At 42.3% G+C, this 25,466-nt stretch overlaps 1 protein-coding gene across 1 annotated transcript in view; it reads left to right on the top strand.

The window, feature by feature from the left end:
- Positions 1-25,466, top strand: part of LOC108801897 (pre-mRNA-processing factor 40 homolog A-like) — a 32,156-nt gene that overhangs the window by 532 nt on the left and 6,158 nt on the right. Inside the window, exons 2-15 of the mRNA XM_018573806.1 lie at positions 8,147-8,224; positions 10,553-10,675; positions 12,201-12,284; positions 13,633-13,663; positions 14,635-14,654; positions 14,764-14,838; positions 14,927-15,037; positions 18,837-18,957; positions 19,161-19,188; positions 20,596-20,886; positions 20,974-21,079; positions 22,145-22,209; positions 23,435-23,599; positions 23,689-23,797. Of these exons, the coding sequence (XP_018429308.1) occupies positions 8,147-8,224; positions 10,553-10,675; positions 12,201-12,284; positions 13,633-13,663; positions 14,635-14,654; positions 14,764-14,838; positions 14,927-15,037; positions 18,837-18,957; positions 19,161-19,188; positions 20,596-20,886; positions 20,974-21,079; positions 22,145-22,209; positions 23,435-23,599; positions 23,689-23,797 (1,407 nt within the window). The remainder of the gene's footprint in view (positions 1-8,146; positions 8,225-10,552; positions 10,676-12,200; positions 12,285-13,632; positions 13,664-14,634; positions 14,655-14,763; positions 14,839-14,926; positions 15,038-18,836; positions 18,958-19,160; positions 19,189-20,595; positions 20,887-20,973; positions 21,080-22,144; positions 22,210-23,434; positions 23,600-23,688; positions 23,798-25,466) is intronic.

Here is a 25,466-nt window from a genome sequence, read left to right on the forward strand (position 1 = left end):
AAAGATGTGGTATATAGGATAGAAGTGTTCATAGCTAACAAGAGCATGCTGGAAAATGTAAACTGTAGTCACATGACATGGTGATGGAATCCCTAGGCATTGTAAACTATTCATATGACACGGATGATGGGATCCCTGGGAATTGTAAACTGTAGTCACAGGTGATGGGATCCCTTGCAATTGTACTGTAAACTGTAGTCATATGTAGGTCTGCAGCTAACGATTATTTTCATAATCGATTAGTTGCCCAATTATTTTTTTTCCAACGAATCGATTGTATAAAAAGACATTCTCCCTACTTCCCCAAACAACTAATCGGTGATGAAAATAGTTTCTAATTCTCATCGATTTAGTTGTTATGACACGGGTGATGGGATCTCTGGCCATTGTAAACTGTAGTCATCGGACACAGGTGATGGTATCCCTGGCAATTGTAACCCCTGGTTAGAGGACATGGGTGCTGTTAACCCTAAACCAGTTCTGTATATTGCTCATCCAAGGCTGTTGAATATAAATTCTTCTCAGCTGCATAGAGCTTACTGGGAATTGCGGTGTATCTTAGGCAGACAATTCATATGGCTCAGCAAAGGCTGTGGAATATAAGGTACCAGTGTTCTTGGCTACTCAGAGCATGCTGTGGCTTGTAAACTATAGTCGCTTGTCATGGGTGCTTTATACATCAGACAGGCTCATCGGGGATGATTAAAGACTGTGGAATATAAAGTGTTTAGCTATACAATGCATTGTGTAGCTGTGAACAATAGTCAGCATACTTGCATCCTTTGCTGTGCAGTGTAAGTGGGCATTTTTCTTGGGTTTAGTTACCATCTTTGGAATATAATGTACTGGTGATCATAGCTATGTAGAACATACTGGAAATTCAAACAGGTTGTCACCCGGGTGGGTTTCTTACCCCCGAATTAAACTTTTAGACTAATATTAAAGTTTGTGGCTAGCTTTATTTTGTTTTATCTCGTCAGTTGCCCCGCCTGCCCCTTTCATTTATTGAATGCGCTTGAGGAGGAAAGCTTGATTACAGGACTTGATTCCAGTCATGTGACCAACCTCTTCTGTCACGGGATGTTCCCTGCGGCAATATGCGAAGAACGTTCTGAAGAACACCTCAGGCTCTACACCCCACTCTGCATTTTTATGAATGAAAGGTAAAATGCAGGCGCACCTTGAAATGTCCCACTGGTTGTGGCATCTACTCTCCATTTTAAATAAGTCTCTTAGTGGGTCACGGACTTTGAACATTTATGTGCATATCAATGGTTGGGGTACATGTCCCGGGTTGGTGGCTCACTAAGTAGTGAAGCAGAATATTAGTAATGACAGTACCTAAGCATATTCCCTCCAAAGAGAATCTGTCTTTATTGGTGATGCAAGCTCCAGGGCTGTCGTAATTCTGGTTTTATTTGCCGAATCACTGACCTTTTAATGAATATGTAGTATTGGGGGCACGTGTCCCAGGTCGGCGATTTGCTAAGTAATGGGAAACTATGACAGCACCTGAGTGTATTCTGTTCCAAAGAGACTCGTCAGGATAAACATTTGGCGGCTGTCGTTGCTCAGTTGCTTTTAAAGGTACATGCTCACAGGCTGCCTTCTCTTTAATAATCGGTGAGACACTGACTCCGAACAACCATAGGACAGTGTCCCAAAACTTGATATACATGTGCTTGTTCCCGTGCAGCGACACTACTTTTCAAGTAGTGAAAGAAGGATAGAGAACAGCCCTGGGGTGTGTGCATGCAAAAAACAGTTTGGTCTCATATCCTTATTCGGACCAAGTACTTTAAAGGATAAAACTACATGGGCATTGTTAATCATTCTGCTATGAAATTGATCTTTCAACAATAGGTTCAGTTGATTAGTACAATAATTTTAAAACACCCTGTAGTTAAAGTGGTTGTAAAGCCTCTGTTTTTTTTTGCCTATATCTACTGCCAGCAAGCAGTAGATATAGGCAAAAAGCTTTAAAAAAAAAAAAAACCCCCGCTTTAACAGCGGTTTAAACTTGCCTCGTTATCGCTGCGCACTCACGAGCCGAGAATCCGGAACTGCTCGTGGGGCCGCAATGGATCTTGGGGCGGGCGCATGCGTAGTTCGGATTCTCGGCCGGGAGGCGAGCAGAGACGCAAGGTAAGTCTATGAACGCGTGCAGACACCGTTGGATCAGAAGTGCCTGCAAGCAGAGAGGAGTCAGCGCTGGATCGGAGAGCCGCCGCACCGCTGGAGGGACAGATGAAAACATGAGGAAAGAAGATCGGATTAAGAGACATCATTTAAGGTAAGTGCTGACATTAACATGGGGGGAGGGGAAAAAATGTATCCTTTAATGTCACTTTAAGCCCTATGATTTCGTATGCTGTGTCACAGGTAGGCATCATACTCTGAAGTGCTATATGCTGTAAATTCAAGCTTCTGTGTGGTAGTGACAGTGAAACTATGGCTCTTCAATTTTTATAGAGCTGCAAGTGATGGTCTTTCTTAAGGTGCCCATACACTGCGCGATCGTACGAGAATCGTGCAGTGTGAATGAAGACGTGCAACCGTTTCTACTATACGGTCGCACGTCTTTTGTCTAAGGAGCATGCTAGAAAACCAGCCGAAAATCTTACGATTTTCGGCTGATTTGAACGGTGCTCGGGAGACAAATGCTGAACGGGCCGGTGTGCGCACGCGCACACTACCTGTTCAGCATTGCAGTCATCGGAAGCCCGCCCCTCATTGCTTCAGTCTTTACCTATGGGATAATCTTTTTATGCCATAGTTCTCTTCAGGGTCACGAGAGGACATAGTCTAACCTCCTCCCGTGACCCAAAGCTCAGTATATAGCAGGCTATTGCTCGCTATATACTGAGAACGCTGCAGCCGGGACGTATCGACAATACTGTCGAGACCCACCCCATTGGCAGATTGACAGCGGGCTCTGCCTATCTAGAGGCAGAGCCAGCTGTGCCCACACCCTCTCCGTCCGTTACTCCAGTCAGCGCTGGAGAGGAGTGGGGAATCCCTGCGGGGAGAGGTGACTAACAGTCACTGCTCACTGCAGGGAGACGATCGGCGGCATGTTTCTGCTCACTTCCCGATCAATAGAGCCGACCTGTGAAAGTTTCATAGTCACAGGTCGGCTTGAATTATAGGGATGAGTGATTTTCACTCACCTCATAATTCTCCTTTAAGTAATTCTTTCAGTTACGTTTTGTCTAATAGCTGGCAGATATGCAATATTGTAACTTTGTGAAAACATTCTTTGAAAGCCATCAGTTGGTGACATATTGTATATACAAGGCAGAATCAAAAAGAAAAGGCAATGTATAAATTATGCGGTATCCGAACACAAAGAAGCTTGCACAATGAAGCATATTTACATAGCCTGTTGGATAGTTTGACCATGCGCGGTATAGCGCTCCGACTTTGGTCACGTGAGCAGAAACATGGAAGCTCCACTGTGAGATTGAACCATCGAAGAACAACACTCCCACACTTTAGGGAGTGAAACCAATGGACATGCACCGTCGGATGTTGGCTCAGTATGGTCATAGCACCATGATTTTGCGAAAGGTTTCCCAAACAGCCTATTGCTCTTCTTTAGCAACATCGTGTGTAGGTTGTGACCCAGTTCTTGAGACGGTATGAAGATCGGAGTGTTCTGGAGAAAATTGGCACTGGCGATGAGACATGGGTGCACCACTACATCCCGGAGAGCGAAGGGAAGGAGGCGCTCCACGGTCACAGGTTCCCCTCGTATGATGAAGTAAAGGAAGCCGCGCACACCTGGCTTCAGCAGCAGCCGCCGACATGCTTCTCTGCAGAATACAGAAGCTGGTAGAATGATACAACAAGTTCATTATCTTGCTTGGGGACTACGTGGAAAAGTGATATGTTCCAGCGCTAAGTTATTTCTTTTAAAGCCATTAAATGTATTTGGCCTTTCTGTTTTGATTTTCCCTCGTATAACATATTCTGAATTTAGAAATCATGTCTTTTTTTGTTTTGTTTTTTTTTTAAAAACAAAATACTGATCGCTGTTAAAACAATTTTCCCCAATCATCTTCCAGGAAGGCAACCTGCTAAGTAGGCTTTCTGTCCTAGAAGATTAAGAATTTTTATATCGGGAAGTTACCTTTTGCTTTTCAAGAAAAAAGTTAAAACGTGTTACAGGTTACTTTTTAACAATGCAAAATGCTTTTCATCCCTAACTATTTGACAGTCATTAAAGGAATGGTAACATGAAACGCTTGCTCACATCATGAGCGCTTTTGTGTTTGTTGCTTCATTCTCTGTAGGTGAACTTCACACAAATGTTGAAGTCTATTGTTTTAATTGGTAAATGTTCTACATTGAGATGCCTTGTAAAGAAAAAAAGGTTGTATTTTTATTGTCTGGCTGCACTGAAATCACATGACTGCCTAAAATACGCATGCTGCAAATGTATGCGTGCAATGTGAGCAGCTATGAACATTGCTGAAGTAAAATTTTTTTTGAACAGCTATTTGCCAAACATCTCTCTCTCCTTGGCGATGGATTTTCTAAAATCCATTTTATTTGCTATTGTATTAGGTGCTTGCAACTCTTGCAGAGGTCAGGCTTCCTGACCGCGTTATACATGATTCATGGTGTCTGTAGATCTTGTTTTGGGTGTAAATAACGGTATAATACATTTTATATAAACAAACAGGGGAGAAGGAGTTTCGCAATAAGTAACAAATGTATAAACTATATGAATTCAGCTCCTGGGTTTCAAAACATGTAATCAAAACAACACTATCCCCTTAGCAAAGAAATCCCACATTAGGAGCTGTCAGCTGAACAAGTAACTCAATGAGTATATAATGTATCAAAAATAGTATTTTTAATTAACATGGAAGTAGTACAAATCATAAATCACCTAATACACAACATTTAAAATCTTTAAAAGGCTTCCCTTGAATCACCCAAGTATTGGACAGGACAGTCGGGGTTAATTAACCACCAAACTAACAGGCAGTCAATGGTATAAGTAGATGTGCTATATGGAAATAGCAGATACAATTGTATCAACACACAGCGTTAATCCGGACGAGAAATAAGAGAAACCATGCGATCTTTAAAAGCACAATGAGAACAACTTCTGGGATTGCAAATCATTATATGAATATGCTCTATTAAAACATCCTGTTTACATCCAACACGGAATCTCAGATGGACTTTCACTCTGTGGCCACATATGAAGTGAGTAACCCTGCTGTGTGCTGATACAATTGTATCTGCTATTTCCATATAGCACATCTACTTATACCAGTGACTGCCTGTTAGTTTGGTGGTTAATTAACCCCGACTGTCCTGTCCAATACTTGGGTGATTCAAGGGAAGCCTTTTAAAGATTTTAAATGTTGTGTATTAGGTGATTTATGATTTGTACTACTTCCATGTTAATTAAAAATACTATTTTTGATACATTATATACTCATTGAGTTACTTGTTCAGCTGACAGCTCCTAATGTGGGATTTCTTTGCTAAGGGGATAGTGTTTTGATTATAATACATTTTACTTGCTCCTCACTAACTAAAGTAATACATTCTTTCTGAGTCTAGCCGTATCCAAGTGAATGTCACAATGTAGAGGGAAATGTGCTTTGTATGCAATGTTGAATAATTATGGGCAGAGTCCAGAGGCAGAGCGTTCTCCAGAACTCTCATTTCTAGTCCTCTGTGTGCAAATGTGTTGAAGGTTTCAAGGATATCGGTACACCTAAAACACAATGGGGAGATTTATCAAAACTGGAACAGTTGTGCATGGCAACCAATCAGCTTCTCTTTCATTTTCAAATCTTAACCGAACAAACTGAAGAGAGAAGCTGATTGGTTGTCATGCACAGCTGCTGCAGTTTTGAAAAATTCCCCTCAATAGCGCTCAACATATCCAGGGATGCCGGAGTACTTTGCAGATGTAACCTGCTTACTTGCCTGTTCTTTCCTTGTTGTGACAGGCCCAGGATATTGCAAACCTTATTCTGTGTATATTCCGCTTCTTTGCAGGCTGCACTGTATTTACAGATGGGGAGAGAAGGCTTCTGCCTTCTGCCTTGCTCAATGTCTTCAATGCCAGGAACTGTAAATGTTGATTTTGCAATGCACTTAGGCAGTAATTAGAGATCACAAACTGGTAGGCAGCCCCTGCATGCGTTTAGCTAAGTCCTGTCCATCCCATGAGATTCCAGACAGCCAATTGTGGAAGTCGGTATGCACATCTCGAGAGCCTTAAAGGAGATTTCTGGGGTAAAGTGTTCTTAACCTTTGCAGCAAGGCTACCACATCACTGCAAGGGTTAAGTGCTTGTTTGTGTCTTAAGTGCTAAAAAACAATAGTTGTAGCCACCCAAACCGTGTTGCTGACTGGCTGCTACTCCAGTCCCCAAAGCCTGTCTCCTCCACTGCAGCAATGGTATGTCCCTTGGTATCCTCACATCCTATTCACTATGTATAGAATGTGATGACTCAGGATCCTTAAACTATTGCAGCGGAGGGGGAGTGAGGCTACAGGGACCGGTCGAAGGACAAGGCAGCTCTAATAGAAAGGAGCAAGAAATCGTATAGAAATCATTTATGGCTTCTACAGTGAACATACTGAAGCAGAAATGTTCCTTGTTTTCTTATCTGCAGTTACAGTGCAAGCGCTGACAAGCTGACCTTAAACAGAGCAATAGTTACAATGGCCTGGACCTGTGATGGCAGCTCTTTAACCCCTTCGTGACTGACGACGTACAGTGTACGTCGCCAGCATCGGGGCTGTACAGGAACGATAACTATCGTATATCTGTAACCTTGGCTGGTACATTAGGATGTGTTTTTAAAGGTACAGTTCTAATTTGAGCAAAAGGCACCAAACCATTGATCCAATGCTGATGGTTCAGTAGGACCAGCATGAATTTTTAAAGAGATTTTTGGATTAGCTCCGTTATACAATCAAGGGATATTGCTTGATTTCAAGTTGAAATATGACAATATAGTTTCAAAAAGTCCAAAAGTATCTTGCAGACGCATCACTGCAGACTTCATAAAGACTTGGGTGTTCTGTCACTTTAGGAGCTGTTAAAGCAGTGGTAGCAAACCTCCGGCCCTCCAGCTGTGGTGAAACTACAAATCCTATGATGCATCTCTCTTCGGGAGTCATGTCGGTGGCTGTGAGAATCTTGCAATGCCTCATGGGATTTGTAGTTCCACCACAGCTGGAGTGCTGGAGGTTTGCTACCCCTGTGTTAAAGGTTTGACTAGGGATGTACCAATACTAGTATTGGTATCATGGCAGATACTGAGTTTTTGGGCAAGGAATTGTACTCGCTCCAATGCTCCGATACCAGAACTTCTGGTCAGAGGGAGATTTCCCCTGACCGGCAGTGCTGCCAGTGAACATGGAGCTGGCTTCCCGGCCAATCGGGAAGCCAGGCCGCGAGTAATGACTCGCAGCCTGGCTTCCTGTTTGGCCCGGAAAGCCAGCTTTCCAGCCAATCGTCATCAAGCTGGCCAAAACAGCATTGAACTGGCTTCTCGGGCAATCAAGAAGCCCGGCGTTGGTTGATGCCAGGCTGCTCGGCTTCCTGATTGCCCGGGAAGCCAGTAATGGTACTCTATCGGCAAGTACTGAAATATAAATATCGGTACTCGATACTGAAAAACCAGTATCTGTGCATCCCTAAATTTGACATGTCCATGTTGCCATTGATGGTCAGATTTTAGCTGCTGTTCTGTTGATGGAATAAGCTGGTGTATTTAACTTTAAAATGCAACTGATTTATTTTTTTCTATTAACAATCATGTGTCGTAGTCTTTGGGCAGTTTCAGATAATTTTTTTCTCTTTCTTGATTAAAAATAACATTTTCTGCTATAGTTTTTGCAATATAATTTGATGGCTTGGATGTGAAGAGATGCTATTATTGCAGTATGTATTCCAGCGGTAGATTTGTTGCCATGTTACACTGGCAGCAAAAGTGCTGATTTGGTGGCCGGGCCACGAAGCGAAGGCTAGTAAAGCACTCTTGAATGCATTCGATCGTCAGTCAGTTGTCAGATATAATGCTGTAAGTGCCATTTGACACCAAATCATCCTCCATCCTTGTGTAGCTCACCTGCATGATCAGTCTGTTCGCAATCCTTTCAGGCATCTGGCGATGGTACAAATGGACCAAGTCAGCCTGGACTTTTTCCGAATGGATCACGCATGATGAGAGGACAGTTTGTAAGTAATCTCAGTTCTTGTGTCTTTTGCATGTCTTTTACAAGTAATTACAAGCGTTTTTAGTTAAACATAAGAGTTTGCTATCTTTTAAATCATTTTAAGATCTTTACCAAATGTCTTTTATCAGGACTGTTCTCTGACAACTTGATATTCTCTTTGTTGCTATTTTGTTTATCATTAAACCTGAAAAATTTAGAACTTTCAGAACTCAGCTTTGTGAGTGGAATGTTTCTTTCAGGAAAGAGATGTTGTAGGATTGTGTTCCTTCATAGTACACTTGTCTCGCACTCCCCAGATCCTCCTCATCACTGCTAATACTCAAAATCCAACATCAGAATTTGGAGGATTGCCTCCGAGTACGTGCTGAAGAGAAAGTTGGAACTGTTGTCTGTAAAGACCTTTTTAGCTGTGAGCATTAGGTTAGTGTGTCTGCTCAGGAGCTTGGGGGACTATCAGTGATGAGGATGATGTCTGAGGGTTTATACTTAAAGGATATTTAAACCCTCAGTGGTTTTTGCATACATCTACTGCTAGCGAGCAGTAGATATATGCAAAAACATTTAAAACAAAAGTTACAAAACAGGTTACTTACCTGTGTCTCCGCCAGGCGTGCCTGACCGAAGATCTGAAAAAAATCTCTGGCGGCCGCAAAGGATCATGGGGCGGTGCATGCACAGTACAGATCTTCGGCGGAGAGACACAGGGTAAGCCAATTTAGGCCGTTCACCCACACAGACTTCATGAGACAGGAAGTGCCAGGAGTCAGAGCTTGATCGGACACCGGCACCAGCGTTGGAGGGACTCTTGAAAACTACTGTAAAGAAGAAGATGATCGTATCAAGAGGCATCATTTAAGGTAAGTCCTTACACCAGCATTGGGGGGGGGATATACTTTAATGTCACGTTTTAAGGTGAATCTGTGCTTTTCCTATGCAGGGGAGAACTAGTTCACTTTAATGCTCACCTCCACAGACTAATATACTTCTGTTCTTTTCACTTCATCGCCACTCCATATAAACAACACTGGCAAAATTAAACCCAATAGCTTATGGAGGACAATGGACTTCCCCTGTAACAGTGCTTATTGGCCCAGCACTGTCACATGTTCCTCTATACCCGGAAGTACATGGTATTTCTTTCAGATCCTTACACAACAGAATTGCGGGAGCGCAAAGGAAAGGTTAGTATGTATTTCTGGGGGTTTGGAGGGTAACGGAAACCTGGTTTATTTAGGAAAGTTAGAAACCTATTTTAAGCAAAGTGGAAAGCCTGTTCCCCTTGTACTGCTTTAGACTGGTGATCTGCACGCTCATTCCCCAGCAAGTGATCGGTTACCCATGTATTTAAAACAAAAAAAATCAGGGCTGCTTGGATTTTTTTTGTGTGACCGTGAAGAACTTTATTTGTAATGCTCGTTAATCATTTCATTAGTAGCGCATTGCTTTCAGTGTGCTGCAGGTGAGGTGACTGCTAATGAGTGGTTAAGGTTGAGGCCCCGTTCACATTGAGCGATTCGCAAATCGCGCGATTTGCATTTTGCGCGATATCGCGCAAATGCTTGCATCAAAACTATTGAATCGTGGCAAAATCCGCTCCAAAAAGGTCCTGCTGTAGCGACAGCAGGACTCTTTGCCCCATTGCAAAGCATTGAAGAGCGATATCGCGCAGTAAATAGCTAGGATATCGCGGGAATTACCGCGCGATAAATCGCTCAATGTGAACGGGGCCTAAGGTGCGTGTATAGTCATAACAATTTTTTTTGGGTGCAGTAAGAAAGGTTTAAATCCCAAGTGAGTTTTATTGCTGTCTGTGTCCCTTTTGGGGAAATTTATTTTCACTTCCTCTGCTAGAAATGCAATGAACATGAAGTGAGAAAAATCCCCACTCTTCCTGTTCTAGGGACAACTATGAAAATTTGGAATTCCACTCATTTTCTGGTGGCCAGGACAAACAAAGCTGGCTATTATACCGAACTGGGAAACGGACTGTATTAAAAACTTGACCAGTGTTCTAACAATTCTCTAAACCAAAACTAGAAAAATGTTTGGCTATACAATTACTTGACAAATGCCGTGTATTCTTTGTCATTGGAAATAACGTTCCTCTAAAGGTAGTGCTGGGGGTAGCTGGAGCTCCATTGCTTCTTCACACAAGGTAAACGAGTGATCAGACTCCTGCTGGTTTGTGGGGGTTCCCATTCTGGAAATATTACTGTCACAATCTACCTGTGTTTCTTTCTGTGCTACAGACTCGGGATAATTTGTTTTCTGCTGACGTGTTTCTTTTTTTTGTTAACATTTAATATTTGTTTATTTTCATCCTTACTAGATGACCCCTGTTGCCCATTTCCCAGGCGTGGGACTGGGTGGCTTACCTCCAAGACCAAATCTGGCACCACCAGGCATGATCCCACCTTTGATGGGACCAATGGGTGCTCATCAAATGGGACAGGTAATGTACTGAAATAATGCTACTGGGCTAGTGGATGGTAGCTAAAGGCCATATCCAAACTGGGCCATACTCTGCATGTGGGTGCTGAGTTTCCAGTGTTGCTGTCCCTGTTTCTGCAGGAAGTTATTTTGAGGGTCCTTCTCTGGGGACATTTGTCCATGATAAAGGTCCTTAAGCTTCTTAAATATACTGGCATAATGCTGATTGCTAACCCTTTAGATCATGTGCGGCAGGGGTATGTACACGTAAGTGATCTTTGCATGTGATATCCCCTAGCTCCCCTTCCTTTTTCCTTTCCCTTACATATTATTCAATCGTTCTTTAGGCCCTCATTCACACGGGTAACGGCTGGCCCATGCAGATCCTTGCTGCGTGCATGGACGTGTCGTGCAGCTCCCAGGAAGGACAAGTGCTGCGTGTGATTTGTACGCAGCAGCCTGTCCTTCTCTATGGGAGTACGCTGCCCTACTTGGATGCAGACAGGATCCATCCTGTCGGCGTACAAGTATGTACACCCTCACGGACGTGCAGGCCGTGTGAGCATAGGGCGGCCTACTCCCAGAGAAGGACAGGCTGCTGCGTATAATCACACGCAGCACCTGTCCTTCCCGGGAACGCCCCGGTACGGCCGTGCACGCAGCACAGATCTGTACGGGCAGGCCGTTATCCGTGTGAACGAGGTCTTAAGAGAAGAGTAGCTTCTTTGGGGCGTATTTGCAGCGCGTATCCATTGGGATACAGCCGGATAGCCCTCGGAAACGCACGTCTGTCGCGCGTTTCTTTTACCGCAAATCGCGGTAAAAACAGGCGGCTCGAAGTGTGCGGCAAACGCTTTTCCCCATAGTTCTCCTAAGGGTAACCGGAGGACACAAACTAGCGTCCTCCCGTCACCCTAAGCTCAGTATACCGCGAGCTACAGCTCACAGTATACTGAGACTCCGAAGCCAGGACGGATCCCGACATTACTGTCGATCCATCCAGTCAGCGCTGGAGGATCGGACAGGGGAGGGGGGAATCCTTGCAGGGAGCCGTGAGTGACTGTCACAGCTCTGCAGGGACAGGATCGAGAAGTGAGCAAGTGACAGTATGTGTTTGCTCAATTCCCGATCTATTGAGCTGACCTGTGACAGTCTCATTGTCACAGGTCGGCTAGAACTATGAGGCTGAGTGATTTTCACTCGCCTCATAATTCTCCTTTTTTAAGCTGAAAGTTCGATTGGGATTTAAGTATTAAAGTTTGTCATTTAAATTCCACACTTTTATATCTTACTCCCTGCCTACTGCAGAAAGGTAAATGGAACATATGTATATGCAATATTTTATATTATATCCAGCCTAAAATAAAACTTAATTTTGATTCCTGCAAGCATAATACATTGTAAAACACCCTTAAGTGACACCTTTAAATTTTCGATGCATCGGCTACCTGCTACCTAGAATTTGCTTGGACTTGTGAATGTGTAGTTATTTTCTTCCGTGGTAATAGTTAGTTCTGTGTTCTTATAACTTGTTCTCTGTTGTACAGATGGCTCCAATGATTCCTCCTCTCTTGCCTGGAATGATGATGCCAGCTCATGTGGCACCAGGCACGTTACCTGCTGGCCTACAGGTAGTTTGGCATTAATATGTGTGCCTGCAATGGTTATTTGTTGTATATTGATGTTGCTATTTTATGCAGTAGATGTGTTATTTTGTTGGGTTTTTTGTTTCCCCCCCCCCCCTTAAGGCCCGTTGCACACCTAGGTGTTTTGAGCAGTTGGAAAAGCACTTTTAAATGCCCAACACAAGGAATCCCATGATTTTCAAAGGGCCCCTGTTCACACCTAAGCAAGAAAACGCCCGAAAAGGTACATGAGCTTCTTTGGGCAGTTAAAAGTGTTTTTTCGCCCCATAAACTTAAATGGAAACGGCTTAAAACGTATGGCAGAAGCATGTTGCATTTTACGCGTTCATTTTTGCACGTTTAAATGCGCGTTCGTCCACTGCCCGCAATGTTTCGTTAGCTGCCAGTCAAAACGCGCGTCTTCATGTACAAAGTGCAACTAACCTACACAAAACACGCACATACAAACGCGGGAAAAATGGTGCCGCCTAGGTGTGAACCCGGCCTGTTTTTGTTGGAAAAATGTATCGACAGTTATACACTCTTTGGTTTAAGGACGTTTGCTTAACATCAGTTATATGCATATGTTATGTAAACAGGTGTCAGTATGGAGGATACAACATTAGTTTGATTAGTTTGCTAACCTTTCATACATTTTAGCGCATTTTAACCACTTCCGGGCCAGCCGTAGTAAAAAAAACGGCCTGCCCGGAGCTCAAGATCTGAGCGGGGCGTCTGTAGACGGCGCGCGCGAGCGGGAAACGGCCGAAATTTAAAAACAGGCAGCGGTGCCTGTTACCATACAAGCAATCCGCCGGCTGTTTGGTGTCTATTTATCCGACGTGACCCTGACTTTTATATTTTACCAAAAAACTGGGTAATAATAAGTGTTTCCTAACATAATGTAAAATAAAAACCCCAGTGGTGATTAAATACCACCAAAAGAAAGCTCTATCTGTCCCCAAAAAATGGTATAAAATTCATTTCAGTACAGCGTTGCATGAAGGAATAAATGTCAGTCAAAGTACTGCAGCGCTGAACACTGAAAAATGGCCTGGACAGGAAGGGGGTCTAAACACCTGGTCTTGAAGTGGTTAAACATCCGTATCCTAGCTGCCAAATTCCCTTCAAGGTCTCCGTGTGTTTTTAAGAGCCACTGGTTGGATGACCAGTGAAACGTCTTTCAAGAAGACTTATTACAGATAAAACTTCTGCACGTACTGCTTCTTTTGAAGTCAATAGGTTTTATGCTGACCTGCTTTTAATGTGTGCTCCAGTGTATACCCACCTTTACACTACAGGGATCTTTGAATTATGGTGGAATAGTAATTACATTTCTTTCTTTGTTTAACAGCCAGGTGTGAACAGCTTGGATCCCTCACTGGGTATGTGACCTTACTTTACAGTATTGATTGCTTTATTTTATACAATGAAATATTAGTTTTAATATTTGCAAGTCCAGAACTGCAGCAGTTACATCTACTAGTGTCTCTTCCCTGTCTGCAATACCTTCACAGGCCTGGAACAAGTTTACAGATTAGGAATTTAGTTGCCGCTCCTGATCTGAATACTTCTTCCAGGTCATGGTCTCCGACATGCTTAAAGCCATTGGATCAGCATGGGAGAGCACAGCAATGGCATGCTCCATATTCTCTCAGTACAGGTTTCCTTTAAACTAAACATAAATAGCGTTGCACATTTGTTTTTTTTTTGTGGCTTGCTGAATCGTAACATATGCATAAATATACATTTACATGAAATATGAGATGCACAGATACCGGTTTTTCGCTATCGAACTATCTATCTATCTATTTATATTTATTTCCGTTACTCGCTGATACGGGTGCCGTGTGGCCTGATTATCAGGAAGCTAGGCAGTGGATCATTACCTGCCGCCCGGCTTCTTGATTGCTGGGGAAGCTGTTGTATCAAAAGAATACTGGCTTCACTTCCCAAGGCTGCTTGGCTTCCTGATTGGAAAGAAAGCCGGCTCCATGCTCCCTCGGCACTGCCGGTCAGATGGAGATCTCCCTATGACTGGAAGTTTTTGTATCTAAGCATTCGGGTGAGTACTTGACAAATACTCTATCAATACCAGTATTGGTATCAGTGCATCCCTACATGAAATGTAAGGCGTAGTAATAGACTGTTTTAAGTCATACTTGACGTTTATGAATGTCTGTCTTCCATAACAGCCAGTCAGCTTCCCTCTTTCACTATTTGCCCTTTTTGCTAAAAATATGGATTGTAAAAACTATTAGTATAGGAAATGCAAATACTTTTTTCTAATCATGAGGCCTTGATTTAGCTGAACAACACCATTTCTTATAAATATATATTTTGTTTTCCCCCTCAGCTCAGCCACCAGTCACGCAGGTATGTAATTAACATTTGATGAATTTTGTGTGCACAAAAATGGTATTTATATCTATTTCTCCATTGTGCCCTTTTAAAATGTGATTTTGTTTTTTTATTTAATATTTAGGCAGGACATCCCGTAATTTCAGCACCGCCAGCCATTTCGACAAACACTGCCGCTAATGAAGAGCCCTCTAAGACAGTACGCCAGTAATTCGTTTGTTTACTGTCTGTGCCATTGATTTATATTCCTACCCTTATGTTGGCATTTTTCTTTATTCCTCTGGTAGAAATCTTTGTGGACGGAGCATAAATCACCAGATGGTAGGACATATTATTATAATATCGAAACCAAGCAGTCTACATGGGAGAAACCAGATGATATGAAAACCCCAGCTGAGGTAAATCATATTTTATTACTGCTGGTTTAATAACAAGCTGTCAAGTGGAAGCATAAATTCTTATTTTCATGCTGTGGAAATAGTTGGGTTTTGCTCGCCTAGGAAGTTCCAGTCTGTAAGCAGCAGCACTTAATTTCCTTGAAAGAAGAATATTTTTAAATTTGATGTTTTCTCAGCTTATATTAAGACAATCATTACAAAAGGATATTTCGAGATGTAATTCACCCGAGGCTGGCACAAAATGCTTCTAACCTAATGGTGAGACTAGAATAAAGCAGACCCCTGTGTAGAAAAAAAGTTTGCATCCCCTTTAGGCCTTGTTCACACCGAAAGCGTGTGCGCTCCAGAGCGGTAGCTGCTGCAACGCACCGCGATCGCGGTGAAACTTCTCCCCGCCTTTTGGGGAGGGGGAGGGGCGGTCCATTGTATTCAATGGCACCGCTTCCACGCCCCCCGCCCGCAGTGTGATCGAACGCCTGGCAAAACCTTGCCAGCGTTGCGTTCCACTGCAAACATGGGGCTTGCCCGGGGAGAAGTTTCACAGCGATCGCGGTGCGTTCCAGCAGCTACCGCTCTGGAACGCACACGCTTTCGGTGTGACACCAAATGCAGACCAGTTCTGCATGAGTTTATGCACATGCAGTGCAATGGGTTTTTTTTGTCAGTGCTTTCAGTGCATTCTAGTGTTTTTTGATGTGTTTGCATGCGTTTTTGGTGCGTTCCATGGCATGCTGCAGTTTTTCCACATGCTCTGGAACTGAATGCCGTGGTGTGAACTAGAGCCCAAAATACCATTGGAATACATTGGATGCAGTGTGGATCCGTTCTGTAACTGCTCTGGATCTGCTCCGCACTTGGTGTGAACTAGCCCTTAGCAATAATCTCCATTCCCTCCTTTGTACCTACCCTCATGCTAACCTGCTGCATTTAAGGGTAATGGTTGTTTCTATTGTGATTTTGCTTCAGACCTACTTTGTAGCAGTGAGTTACGCTTGAAGGGGAAGCTTCTCTGCCTTGTTTCTAACCCCTGCGATGCCCTGATAAGTCTACACAAAACACATGCTTTTGGACTTCACTAATGTCAGCTGTATCACCCAAACATGTTAAAATGTACTTAGTATTGAGTGACTCTACCTCTGCTGGTTCTGTCCCAACAACAACAACTACTGTTTAAGTGAAGCTTTCCAGGATTAGTTTTCAGCTTTCTTCCTCGTTTGTGGTCATGCTCTCTTATGTGCTTGATCTTTGCTTTATAATGAAAATACTGCTCTCGTACACCTTCGTGTATTTTAGGTTTCGATCTTGTCCTCCTTTTCGTTTTCATTTCCTGTCCATGGGCTTCTTTTCACTAATCAGTATATTTTTGTAAGTAAGGTCTCCTGGACAGGGCACCTTTTTTTCTAAATGAGGTGTTCTTTAACCACTTGAAGTCCGGGGTGTTAAACCCCCTTCCTGTCCAGGCCATTTTTCAGTATTCAGCGCTGCGGTACTTTGACATTTATTCTGTCATGCAACGCTGTACTGAAATTAATTTTATACCCTTTTTTGGGGACAGAGCTTTCTTTTGGTGTTATTTAATCACCTCTGGGGGTTTTATTTTTTAATAAAGAAAAATTACAGAATTTAAAAAAAAAACTGTTTCCCCTAGTATTAAATTCTAAAACATTTTGTTATTACTGGGGATGCACCGATATATCGGCTGCCGAAACATATCGGCCGAAAATTGCACTTTTGGCATAATGCCGAAAGTGCAATTTTCCTGCCGATCGGCGCATCCCTGATTTATTTCCTCCCCGCTGGGCTCTGCTCTGTCCCAGCGGGGAGAAGAGAAAGTGACAGCCGGCAGAGCGCTGTGAGCGGCCGGCGTCTCCTCCCACACCGATCTGCCGCCTATCACAGTCCGGCAGAGCGGTGTGGGGGCGGAGACGGCGCTGTCACTGAAGGCTGGGCTTTCCTCCCTACACCGCTCGATCATCCTCCTGTGACAGCGTGTCATAGAGAAGAGCAAAGTACACGCACTCAGCGATTGCTGTGTGTGTGTGTACATAATTGAGGATATGGTATGTTAACTATATCCTCAATTATGAATGATCGGGCGAAAATAAACACGCCATACAACTGGTCGGCAGCTATAGAGCCGTTGATCGGCTGTATGTGAAACAGCCGTTAACGGCTGTAAAAACGAGCGGGTCTCTCATGCCCGTGCGCAGGAAATAAAATGCCGTCTGGAGACGGCAACCCGCTGATGCGAGTCCGCCGTCTGTCCGTTTTTTCTTAACGGGCGGATGGCAGGAGGTTAAACAATAAATTAATAATCAGGACCTCCTTCCTCTGCCGGTGATCCATCCCCAGAATCCTATTGGATTTCACCACTATTTGGCCTCACTGCTCATTTTGCAATCCTTTGAAATAAGCACCCCCAAATCTTTTCCCTATGTAGTCCTGTATGTACATTTTTAAGGTCCCAGACCCCCACATGGACGTTCAAAAACGTCATTTCGCCGAACATGTTGCATATCGCGAACATCGGAGTGTGAGCAATAATTCTAGGGCCATCAATCGCTGATCACGCTAAACTTATGAGTGGTAAAAGCTTTTAAAGTGTCGCCTATGCGCAATTTCGCAGGTGTGCACAATTTTAAGGCTTGACTTGTTTGGTGCCTATTTACCCGACTTGACCCCCGTCTTTTATATTTTACCAAAAAATTGGGTAATGTTTGCTAACATAATAAAGGGAAAACAGTGTGTGTTTTTTATTTTAGGTACTTATTTCATTATATATAAAAAAGAAAAGACCCCAGTGGTGATTTAAATACCACCAAAAGAAAGCTCTATCTGTCTCCAAAAAATATATAAAATTAATTTCAGTACAGCGTGGCATGACGGCATGAATGTCAAAGTACTGCAGCGCTGAAAAATGGCCTGGATAGGAAGGGGGTGTGAACACCTCGGTCAGCAAGTGGTTAAGATGCTTTGATCCACTGACTTCAGTGCCTTCAATTTGCTTTTTAATTTCTCGATGAGTTGTATCGAACTGGGTTTGCATTCACGTTGGCCTTGATGGCGTACATGAGCCCTTACTGTCTTGAGTAACTTTTGCATCTAATAGTCTGGCACATGTAAAGATCTAATTATTGACCTTGTGCAACAAATCTAGCACTGTCACACCATCTAGCTCTCCAATTGTGTGCTAACAGTGCATGCCTGGCTTCAGTGTCCTGTCACACCATCAGGAGTGCCACTAGAATGCAACCCAGCCGGCTCAGTTTTTTGGGGGGCGGGAGGGGGCGCTCGCAGTGCGTTTGCCAACATCCGAACGCCTGTGTTCCAGTGCTATCTGCAAAAAATGCTGCAAACACTATTTTTGCAGATCACACTGGACCGGAACGCAGGCACTAATGTGCAACGCGATCGCACTGTGGGTGGGACACGTGGCTGCAGTGCCATTGAGTTCAACACACTGCCAAGCTCCCTCCTGCCCCCCCCAAAAATCAAGGTGGCCAGGTTGCGTTTCAGACGCCAAATGCACTGGAACGCTCCCCTGATGGTGTGACAGGGCCCTCAGTAGCCAGACTCCAGACTTCTAAACACATACTACTTTTAAGATCTGCGGTGAGTTTTTTTTTTCTGCTGTCCACATGTAGTGACACGGGAGCTATGTATATTTTTTTTTTCTCCTTGGGTCCTAATATTTTTCATACTGGACTTTTCCCAAACAGTAGAATTTCTGGGGAAAAATATATATATTTTGAAACATTGGTGTACATAATATTTGTTTTTATTTTATTGTTTCAATTAGCAATTGTTATCCAAATGTCCCTGGAAGGAGTTTAAATCTGACTCTGGAAAACCATATTACTACAATTCCCAGACAAAGGAGTCTCGCTGGGCCAAACCGAAAGAGCTAGAAGATCTGGAAGGTAATTGCTTTGTATACATATTTTATACAAAGAGTCTTTGCAACACTTGTGTTGGCATGCATCATGTTGGTTTTTGTTTTTTTAATTATCCCACTGCCAAACAGGGAAAGGCAGAATTATAAATCTGTAAACGACGGAGCCCCCTTGACAGTAAACATTGCAGTTTGTTTTTTCACTTTAACATTTTTTTTCCTCTTCTACAGGGTTAATTAAAGCTGAAGAAAGCAGCAGGTATGTTTTGTTCACTTCTTGTCAAAGTATAACTTTTCTATGTTTTCATAACCTCTTGAATACTGGAATGTTAAACCCCCATTCTGTCCAGACAATTTCAGTGCTGTGACACTTTGACTGACAATTACTCCATCATGCTACACTGTTCCTGAGTGAATTTTACATCATTTTTTTTAGGCCGAACTTTCTTTTGGTGGTATTGAATAACCCACTAATGTCAGCTGTGTCACCCAAACATGTTAAAATGTACATACTATTGACTGGCTCACTACCTCTGCTGGTTGTCTGTCCCAACAAAAACTCCTTTTTTTATTTTTTTATTATTATTCACTATATAAAGACCAATACATAGGGGAAAAAATGTTTCCCTTACTTTATCTTATAAAACAGTCTAAGAATCCTAGGACAGGGCAAAATAAGACACCCAAGTTGAACTGACATTTTTCAAAACTTCATCCCACTTTATAGAGCCAGCGGATCGCTTGCACACCCCCTCCACGCCCCCCTTCCACTGTCCAGGGCTCCGCTGTGCCCGGCGCGATCCCTGGACCAGCATGGTGGCTCTGTGACAGGGAATCAGAGGGAGATGGTGTCTCCTCTCCGGTGTCCGAATGTGGAAGTGATGTATATTACATCACTTATGCATTCTGCTGTCACTCTCCAGCTTCAGAAGCTGGAGAGAAGCTGATGAAGCAGATCTGTGCTTCATCAGCTTCTTTTGGGGTCCTAGGTGACATTAGCTGTTTGGAGACCCCTGATGTCTTCATAAAGAGGACCTGTCACATGTCTTTGCTATCACATAGGGGGGTTTCTTAGCCCCCTGTGTGATGGCAAAGTTAAGTGGGGGGGAAAATGAGAAAAAAAAAGATTTTTAAGTCACATGAAAAAGAATTAAAACTAAATTTTTAAAAAAAAAAGTCCCCATACATAAAGGCATGCAAACATGCGTCAGGTGCACATACGCACCAAAATGACGATTAAGCCGCACATGTTGCATATCGCCACAGTGTGAGCGATAATTTTAGGGCCATCAATCACTGATAACGCTGAACTAAATGATCTGTAAAAAGCTTTTAAAGCGTCGCCTATGGTCAATTTTGGGTATGGTAGTTTTTTGCGCTGGTGCGCGCAATTTTAAAGCTTGACATGTTTGGTGTCTATTTACCCGACTTGACCCCGTCTTTTATATTTTACCAAATGTTTCATAACATAATGGAAAATAAAATCCTTGGGGTTTTTTTTCAACATTTTCATGAATTTTTCCTTAATATAGTAAAAAATAAAACCTGTAGTGGTGATTAAATACCACCAAAAGAAAGCTCTATCTGTCCCCAAAAAAGGAGGTGCACAAAAATGTTTTCTTTTCTATACCATTATTATTTTGCTTCAATTGTGCCTTTCTTGCAGTGTTCAAGAAACCACAGCTCCGGCTCCTGCTCCTGCACCCATACAAATGAGCACCGTTCCAGTTGCTGTAGAGGTGACCAGTACACCCACACCTGCTCCTGTGGCATTAGCTGCTGAAGCAGAGCTTGTCATGTCCACCCCCACAACACCTGCATTAGACTGTGAGACTATGGTCAATGACTCTGGTGAAGAGCAAGCCCATTCTGTGTCGTCTTCTATTCAAGAGAAAGATCCTGAAGTCAGCAGCAGCGGCATTGTAGAGGAATATGCCAAACAAGAGGTTCTAGTAGAGTGAGTAAACAACCTGTGTGTATGCTACAATTTCTCTGCATGCTCATGTAGGCCAATTGCGTTCTAAACCTACTCTGTTTCTTTCAGTTCGGCTTCTGTTGAAGAGGAGGAAGAAAAGAATCCTAAGAAGACCTATATATGGAACACAAAGGAAGAAGCTAAGCAAGCGTTCAAAGAACTCCTTAAAGAAAAGGTATTTCATTTTTTTTTATCTGCCACTGTTCTGTATATTCTTTGTTGATGGCTAACCTCTCCTCTCAATAATTGCAAGTTGTTTGGCTATCCTGGTGGGTACAGTTGCTTATCTGCAGTACATATAAGGCATTCTCATCTCTCTCACCACATGCTGCATCTGGTCCATGAAAGAACTGAAGCCATTGGTTGCTTATGACAGTCTTACAACATTTTTAGAAGGAGTACCTTTCTCATCATACTGGTTTAAAAAAAGAGTTTTGAACTTTGGCTGGGTTCGTTTTTAATGGTAAAATTGTCATAAGAGAAGTCCTTCTTATTGCTTAGGACTTGTGCAGTCAAAGTAAAGTTGGTGTCCTTTATGATCAGTCTGCATTAATCACTGATATACTACTGCAGATGTAAAAGTAAAAAATATTTTGACATGCCAGGTATGTAAGCCAGTGCCCCATCCACTGGGTTTTTAAAGTATTGCGTGTGCTTTGCTGACTCCATCCTAACCAATACTGCTCCCAGACCTCCTCCATGCAGTCTGTTTGTTCTTGCCAGTACTGTTCTTAGATCTTCTCTGTGCAGGCTGATAGTCCTGGTCAGCACATGAGATGCCATAGAAGTCACTTCCTCTGGAATGATGGGGCAAAAATGTAGTGCTCAAATGTGCAAGATTGACTTCTACTCAACACACAACTCCTGCAATGTAAAAATGGGATTTACCTAGAATAACTTTTGGGCAGCATATCTGCCTATTTCTTTATGAAGTCACTTCACTTGTGCTTGCTAGGACATTGAAACCCCTTCCTAATGAATGGTTGGAATGCCTTCTTGAAATGATTAGCCCAGCCTGCTGCTTCTTCCTAGTATTATAGGTAACCGGTACACATTCATCTTTCTCATTGGCATATTGGAAGCTATTCAACAATACCGAACAATTTAGGATGGCTTTATTTGACTGTTTTTATGTTACTGTCGGTTATACAGTGTTGGCCTTTATTTTCATGGCAAGATAGCTGCAGGCCAATATTGATGTGGCAACCATTATTCAAATTTTACTTTGTTTTCATTTCAGCGCGTGCCGTCCACTGCTTCCTGGGAACAAGCCATGAAAATGGTCATTAATGATCCAAGATACAGGTAACTATAATGTAGAATCAGATCTTGATATTCAGATATAGCAAATGGGTTATTTTTTTTTTTTTTTTTTTCAAAACTTGTAAAAAAAAAATGTAAGGCAACTTTTGTTGGGTATATCTATATTTTCTTATTGTCAGGACTAAATTAATTTTTTAGTTGGGTAAATATGGAATGTTTTATTGTGAATTTTCATTTTTTTTGTCTATCTAGTTTCTTCTTGCCTCCAGCTTAAACCCTGTTCACAGTGCTTAATAGGTAAAGATAAAACGTACTTGAATGGGAGTTAGGTTGGACATGTCCGTCCTTTTTTTTTTTTTTTCCAGCCTAACTGTGTATGTCTTACCTCTGCACAGCTTTGTCCCATCAGTTATACAAATAATGGCTAAAATAAATTACTTCTGATACATTTCCTCTTCAGATAACTTATAGTTTGTAGACGTGACCATCACACCTACACTGTATGGCTAAGGTATGTGTACCCCTTTCCAAATTGAGTTCAGGTGTTTCCAGTGGAGGGGACTGTTACAGCATACAAAGACACTTCAGAGAACTGTGCACTTCAACCTGGTGGCAACAGTGAGGTGAAGGCCCTTTTCTGTTCCAGCATGCCTGTGCTCCTGTGTACAAAGCCAGCTCCATAAACGTATGGTTTCATGAGCTTTGTGTTGAGTGGCTCAAGTGGCCAGCTCAGAGCCCTGACTTACTCATACTGACCACATTTGGGAATAATTAGAACACAGATTGCGAGCCAACCCTTCATGGTTTTGGGAAGAGATGTCCAACAAGCTCTTGTAGGTGTGATGGTCAGGTATTCACAAATGCTTGGCCATATAGTATGTATTTGTGACATTTTAAAAACATTAGAATGTAATTGGAGGTAAAAAAAATAAAATAAACACATATATAAGTAAACTTTATGAATAAAATGCACACTGATGATCAAACAACTTATTCTTCTAATATAGTTTGTTTCCATAAATAATATGCAAATATTACTTGTTAACTTGTAAAATAAAATTATTTCAGAGTAGGAAGCCCAGTTCGATCTTTGGTGTTCTTTTTATACACATGAATGTTTTTGATTCCCATCCCATAAACAGTATAAAGTTTGGAGTGAATTGTGATGCCCTGGAATAATCCCTTTATTAGGAATCTGGTAGAATGAATGAATATTCTTCAGGTAATATGTTATCTGATCCAAACATTTTTTTTTTTCTCTCTATAGTGCACTGACAAAGCTAAGTGAGAAGAAACAGGCATTTAATGCTTACAAGGTACAGACCGAGAAAGAAGAGAAGGAGGAAGCCAGGCTAAAATACAAAGAGGCTAAAGAAGGTTACCAAAGGTTTCTAGAAAACCATGACAAGATGACCTCGACCACCCGATACAAGTAAGACTTCATGTCCTCTATTGTCTGTCTTCACAGCATTGTTTTAATTGTATCATCTTATTTATTGTATCTTTCTTTCTGCCTATCAGAAAAGCAGAGCAGATGTTCTCAGAGCTAGATGTCTGGAATGCAATTTCTGAGCGTGACCGTCTGGAGATTTATGAAGATGTTATGTTCTATCTTTCAAAAAAAGAAAAGGTAATTATCTTCTGTACCATTGTGTTAGTGCGATTCATGAGATACATATCTTTAGGTCTACACCAAAGAACTGATCTTTTACTCTTGGGAGTCGTTTAGGATATACCCGTCATTTTTCAGTTAGGCTTAATCTGGCCATGCACTTGTGGGGTTTTCAGGGAAGGCAAGATTTTATCAGCTTAAACTTTATCTTAAATACATATCATGGCTGACATTTTCTTTAACAATAGACTGATATCAGAAATCCCTTTACAACATCCAACAGGTTGAAATTGGCGTTTTAATATTAATTTCTCTGTGTGCCAAGCACATTATTGCAACTGGTAATTGTGTTCACTTCCCTTTAGTATTCATACAATTGCAGTGCAGTCTGTTTTTAGATGCATTTTACATGATTTAACATTCACCCTGTAGAAGAAGTGCTCTGCTTGGCACCGCAGTAAAGGTGCAGAAAGAAGGACATTAACACACCTTACTGTATCACACACGTTATCATAGCCTAAACATTTTACAAATGATGGTCGCTGTTTTCAGTCAACTTATTTTATTTTTTTAATTGGTAACTGTTTTACATGTTCTATTTTTCACGCTTGAACTAGCTTGTAGCACAGTAAAGCCGTCTTAAAGCAAAAGGTATTACCATGTCTCATTCCATCATATATCCCAAAAATAAAACTATTCCTCATTTTAGCAGTGTGGGCAGCTATGCAAACCATTGATTTACACCCCGAGAGTGAGTTGCACATCCAGAACCGCTGGTGTATAGTGCACATATAGCCTAATAGTATAGAGCCATATATTCCAAATTGCATACTGCTGTTTCAGGCTTTATGGCCATCACCAGTGCTGTGTATGGAAACTATGGCTTCTATGGTGTAGAGCTTGGGACTCAACGAGACAGTATAACCATGCAGGTTATGGTGAGAAAGAACTAAAGGAATCAAACCCCCTACCGTATAACCAAATTGGTGCGTAGCATTGTAGATCCTTCTTAGAACAGAATGCATTCAGATTTCATTCCATCACATTTCCAAAGGTTTTGAGAATTCTAGATGTGCATCTGGCTAGGGCATAAAACAGTGATTTGCTTGGCTCCACTCACTATCCTAAAATGATAAATAATCTTATTTTTGGGATATGGAAAGAGACCTTAATACCCTTTGTTCTAAGCACAAACTGTATAATTGGTATCTGAAAATTGGGCACAAAGCTCTTCCTACATCAAACAATATACTGTAAAAATGTTTCATATATTCAAAAGTAGGTAGCCTAATAATTACTGTGCAGAGGACTGAATAAGTACAGTTATTTAAGGCTTTGCAGAGATATCACAAGTAGCTGGATCCACTAATCTGTATCCTGATATCAACTTTCTTGCACTAGCATGTAAACCTTCACTGGTAATTGCATAGCTTAACCACTTGCCGTCCGCCCGTTGTAAAAAAACGGATGGACGGCACTGCTGCATTGGCGGGTTGCCGTCTCCCGACGGCATGTTTTTTCTGCTCGCGCGGGCCCCCTAGCGGGCGCGCACGGGCAGAAAAGACGCGACCAATGCAAACACCCGTTACTGGGTGTTTCACATATAGACCGGCGGCTCCATAGCCCGCCGATCGTCTGTGCTCGTTTTTTTCGCCCTATATCCCCCTATATAATAGCAAAAGCAATA

The sequence above is a fragment of the Nanorana parkeri genome, unplaced genomic scaffold, assembly GCF_000935625.1.
Source record: "Nanorana parkeri isolate BGI_ZX_2015 unplaced genomic scaffold, ASM93562v1 scaffold2551, whole genome shotgun sequence".
NCBI lineage: Eukaryota > Metazoa > Chordata > Amphibia > Anura > Dicroglossidae > Nanorana > Nanorana parkeri.